At 40.9% G+C, this 4,921-nt stretch overlaps 1 protein-coding gene across 2 annotated transcripts in view; it reads right to left on the bottom strand.

Annotated features, from left to right (window-relative positions):
• Window positions 1–377: 377 nt before the first annotated feature.
• bloc1s6 (biogenesis of lysosomal organelles complex-1, subunit 6, pallidin) overlaps window positions 378–4,921 on the bottom strand; it is an 8,562-nt gene continuing 4,018 nt past the window's right edge. For both annotated transcript variants that reach the window (XM_046864278.1, XM_046864279.1), the window contains 2 exons: window positions 1,242–1,328; window positions 378–830 (listed from right to left, as the gene is read on the bottom strand). In XM_046864278.1, the coding sequence (XP_046720234.1) occupies window positions 711–830; window positions 1,242–1,328 (207 nt within the window). In that variant the 3' untranslated portion in view covers window positions 378–710. The remainder of the gene's footprint in view (window positions 831–1,241; window positions 1,329–4,921) is intronic.

Genomic DNA, 4,921 nt, shown 5'->3' with positions numbered 1-4,921 from the left:
ACCTGTAATTGCACATTTATAAATGTTCCAACACACTATGAATGTGACAAATCCAAGCTGCAATTTAAATAATAAAACATTGAATATGTCCAATAAATAAATACAGTTTACATTCAGGTGCTAAAGACTGAATTATCATTATTGTCTCGTTTTAACAGAAATAACACTATAAATATATGTGTTCCCTATAAAGGATGTGTTTTGTGATTTTTGGTGTAGATGTTAGAGGAGGCTCAGTTTTTTCAGCAATGAATATCAGGAGTTCATCACTTAAAACTAAAACATTAGGACATTCAAACCGTATGTAGCCACATCCCCTCATGTATTTTCCTTTTTACTAGATAAACGCTCATGATTTCACACAAACACACACACAGTCCAGTGTAAAAACTGTTTCATTTACACATACCCTACAAATCACTCCATTACATTATATCATTATACATCACTGATAAAGTCAACATACACACAAGGTTAAGTTGAATGTGTGTGTGTGTGTGTGTGTGTGTGTGTGTGTGTGGCAGTTATACATATAAAACATAATACTAACCCATTAACGTTTATAGAACGCCTGTCACCCCCTAGTGGCAAAACCGAGTTCTGCTCCTAACTGCAGTATGAGCTGCTCCTTCTCCTCTTTCACAACTGAGCGTGGCGGTATCTGTCTGTCCCAAATCACTACGTGTGTGTGTGTGTGTGTGTGTGTGTGTTCAGGTGCGTTTGGCCGGTTTAGCGATGAGTTGTCTCTCTCTCTCCAGCTCTTTCTCCCTCTGCTGCTCTCGATCCAATGCCTCCTTTTGTTTCTGCTGCTGCAGCTTCAGAGCTCGCTTCTACACACACACACACACACACACACACACACACAATCAAAAAGAAAAAGGAGAGCGAGAGAGAGGGAGAGACAGAGAGAGAGACTGGGCCCTACAATGTACAATTAAATAAGCTGCTGCAGCTCACAGCCTCAGTGATTGTGTGTGTGTGTGTGTGTGTGTGTGTGTGTGTGTGTGTGTGTGTGGTAGAGGTCGAATGAAGTGCTGAACCCTTCGTCAAAAATCCATAGCAATAGTTTTTCCGGGTTGTGTCTTCGTACTGGTTTGCGACGGATGTGTGTGTTGTGAGGGTTATGTGTGTGTGTTGTGAGAGTTTTGTGTGTGTGTGTGTGTGTGTGTGTGTGTGTGTGTGTGTGTGTGTGTGTGTGTTGTGAGAGGTGCATAAATATCTGAAAACAGTAAATATCTGACCTTCAGTTTGGACGTTTTATCATGCAGGTTGATCATCTCTCGACGTATGTTCACCAGCTTACTGTGATACACTTTAGCCTCTGAGAACTACACACACACACGGACACTTTAATTAATGAATGAACCTAATCCAAGAATATTGCTATATATACACACACACACACACACACGTGTGTGTGAGTATGGAGATGTACCTGTGTGCATAGGTGTACGTATATATTATATACACACACACACACACACACACACACACACACACACACACACACACACAGTGGAACCCACTTATCTCGCCCTCGGTTATCTCGCCAACCCTATTAAGTCGACGTTTTTGAAGTGGAGCCGCCAAATTCTCGCTTTTTCTAAGCATTTTTTATCGGTTATGTCGACTTTTTTTATGTCGCCGAACCCTGATATCTCGAACACAAGGGGGGAAAATTTGCCATTTAACGTCGGTTATCTCGGTGCAGCCGCAGAAGAACTCGCTGAAGTGGCGAAAAAATCAAGTCTTACAGCTGCTCCAGGTGTTGTATTGTATACTGGTGAATCTCTGCTGTTAGTGCTAGTGTTAGTAGTGTTAGTAGGGCGCGCGGCTTTGGGAAGAAAAGTGCAGCCGTTGAGAGAGTGCTGGTGGGAAGAGAGAGAGAGAGTGAGAGAGTGCCGGTGGGAAGACACGTACCGGGATACGCATGAGCGATAACAACGACCGCCGTGAACCAACATATACCAACAATAACGGACAGTGAGAGTGTGGAAGTTTAAATAGGAGCTGGTGATGATGATAAACGAGCACCATATGTGTGTGATTGAAGCCGGAGCTTCAGAGAAAGCGGCGAGAAAGCACCTGACACGCTGAAGGGGCGCCAAAGGGGCGTGGCAGGTGGATTCCTGACAGATAAACATGTACTGTATGTATTTTATAGCATGCCTTCATCAAACAAATCGCAGCAACGCTGTTGTGTAAAAACCCCTTCAAAAACACGTGCATGCACATTCTCATTTATTAACGCACATCATGAAATTTCAAGCACGTTAATATACTGCCGCCATTATGATTTTCATTTATCTCCATCATCGGTTATCTCGATGCTTTTTGGCGACCCCTAGGACATCGACATAACCGGTTCCACTGTGTGTATATATATATATATAGAGAGAGAGAGAGAGAGAGAGAGAGAGAGAGAGAGAGAGAGATATGTACCTGTGTGTGTTTGTGTGTGTATATGGAGATATACCTGTGTGCATGTGTGTGTGTGTGTGTGTGTGTGTGTGTGTGTGTGTGTGTATGTGTGTGTATATATGAGATATACCTGTGTGCATGGTTGTATATGTGTGTGTGTGTGTGTGTATGTATATGGAGATATACCTGTGTGCATGGTTGTATATGTGTGTGTGTATATGGAGATATACCTGTGTGCATGGTTGTATAGGTGTGTGTGTATATGGAGATATACCTGTGCATGGTTGTATGTGTGTGTGTATGTGTGTATATGGAGATATACCTGTGTGCATGGTTGTATATGTGTGTGTGTGTGTGTGTGCGTATATGGAGATATACCTGTGTGCATGGTTGAATGTGTGTGTATGTGTATATGGAGATATACCTGTGTGCATGGTTGTATATGTGTGTGTGTGTGTATGTGTATATGGAGATATACCTGTGTGCATGGTTGTATATGTGTGTGTGTGTGTGTGTGTGTGTGTGTGTGTATATATGGAGATATACCTGTGTGCATGGTTGTATGTGTGTGTATGTGTGTGTGTGTATATATGGAGATATACCTGTGTGCATGGTTGTATATGTGTGTGTGTATGTGTGTATATGGAGATATACCTGTGTGCATGGTTGTATGTGTGTGTGTGTGTGTGTATATGGAGATATACCTGTGTGCGTGTGTGTGTGCGTATATGGAGATATACCTGTGTGCATGGTTGTATATGTGTGTGTGTATATGGAGATATACCTGTGTGCATGGTTGTATGTGTGTGTATGTGTGTGTATATATGGAGATATACCTGTGTGCATGGTTGTATATGTGTGTGTGTGTGTATATGAAGATATACATGTGTGCATGGTTGTATGTGTGTGTGTGTGTGTATATGGAGATATACCTGTGTGCATGTGTGTGTGTGTGTGCATGTGTGAATGGTTCTATATATGTGTGTGTATGGAAATATACCTGTGTGCATGGTTGTATGTGTGTGTGTGTGTGTGTGTGTATATATATGGAGATATACCTGTGTGCATGGGTGTATGTGTGTGTGTGTATGGAATATACCTGTGCATGGTTGTATGTGTGTGTATGTATATGGAGATATACCTGTGTGCATGTGTGTGTGTGTGTGTGTGTGCATGGTTGTATATATGTGTGTATGGAATATACCTGTGTGCATGGTTGTATGTGTGTGTGTGTGTGTGTGTGTGTGTATATATGGAGATATACCTGTGTGCATGGTTGTATGTGTGTGTGTGTGTGTGTGTGTGTGTGTATATGGAGATATACCTGTGTGCATGGTTGTATATGTGTGTGTGTGTGTGTGTGTGTATATGGAGATATACCTGTGTGCATGGTTGTATAGGTGTGTGTGTATGTGTGTATATGGAGATATACCTGTGTGCATGGCTGTATATGTGTGTGTGTATGTGTATATGGAGATATACCTGTGCATGGTTGTATGTGTGTGTGTGTATGTGTATATGGAGATATACCTGTGTGCATGATTGTATATGTGTGTGTATGTGTGTGTATATGGAGATATACCTGTGCATAGTTGTATGTGTGTGTATATGTGTGTGTATATGGAGATATACCTGTGTGCATGGTTGTATATGTGTGTGTGTGTATATATGGAGATATACCTGTGTGCATGGTTGTATGTGTGTGTGTATGTGTGTATATATGGAGATATACATGTGTGCATAGTTGTATATGTGTGTGTATATATAGAGATATACCTGTGTGCATGGTTGTATATGTGTATGTGTGTATATATGGAGATATACCTGTGTGCATGGTTGTATATATGTGTGTGTGTGTATATATATGGAGATATACCTGTGTGCATGGTTGTATATGTGTGTGTGTATGTGTGTATATGGAGATATACCTGTGTGCATGGTTGTATATGTGTGTGTGTATATATGGAGATATACCTGTGTGCATGGTTGTATATATGTGTGTGTGTGTATATGGAGATATACCTGTGTGCATGGTTGTATGTGTGTGTGTGTATATATAGAATATACCTGTGCATGGTTGTATGTGTGTGTGTATATATGGAGATATACCTGTGTGCATGGTTGTATATGTGTGTATGTGTATATATGGAGATATACCTGTGTGCATGGTTGTATGTGTGTGTGTGTGTGTATGGAGATATACCTGTGCATGTGTGTGTGTGTGTGTATATATAGATATACCTGTGTGCATGGTTGTATAGGTGTGTGTGTGTGTGTATATGGAGATATACCTGTGTGCATGGTTGTATGTGTGTATATATGGAGATATACCTGTGTATGGTTGTATGTGTGTATGTGTATGTGTATATAGATATACCTGTGCATGGTTGTATATGTGTGTGTGTATATGTGTATATGGAGATATACCTGTGTGCATGGTTGTATATGTGTGTGTGTGTGTGTATATATGGAGATATACATGTGCATGGTTGTATGTGTG

Source organism: Silurus meridionalis, chromosome 13 (assembly GCF_014805685.1).
Source record: "Silurus meridionalis isolate SWU-2019-XX chromosome 13, ASM1480568v1, whole genome shotgun sequence".
NCBI lineage: Eukaryota > Metazoa > Chordata > Actinopteri > Siluriformes > Siluridae > Silurus > Silurus meridionalis.
This window is presented reverse-complemented; position numbering and strand designations above follow the sequence as displayed.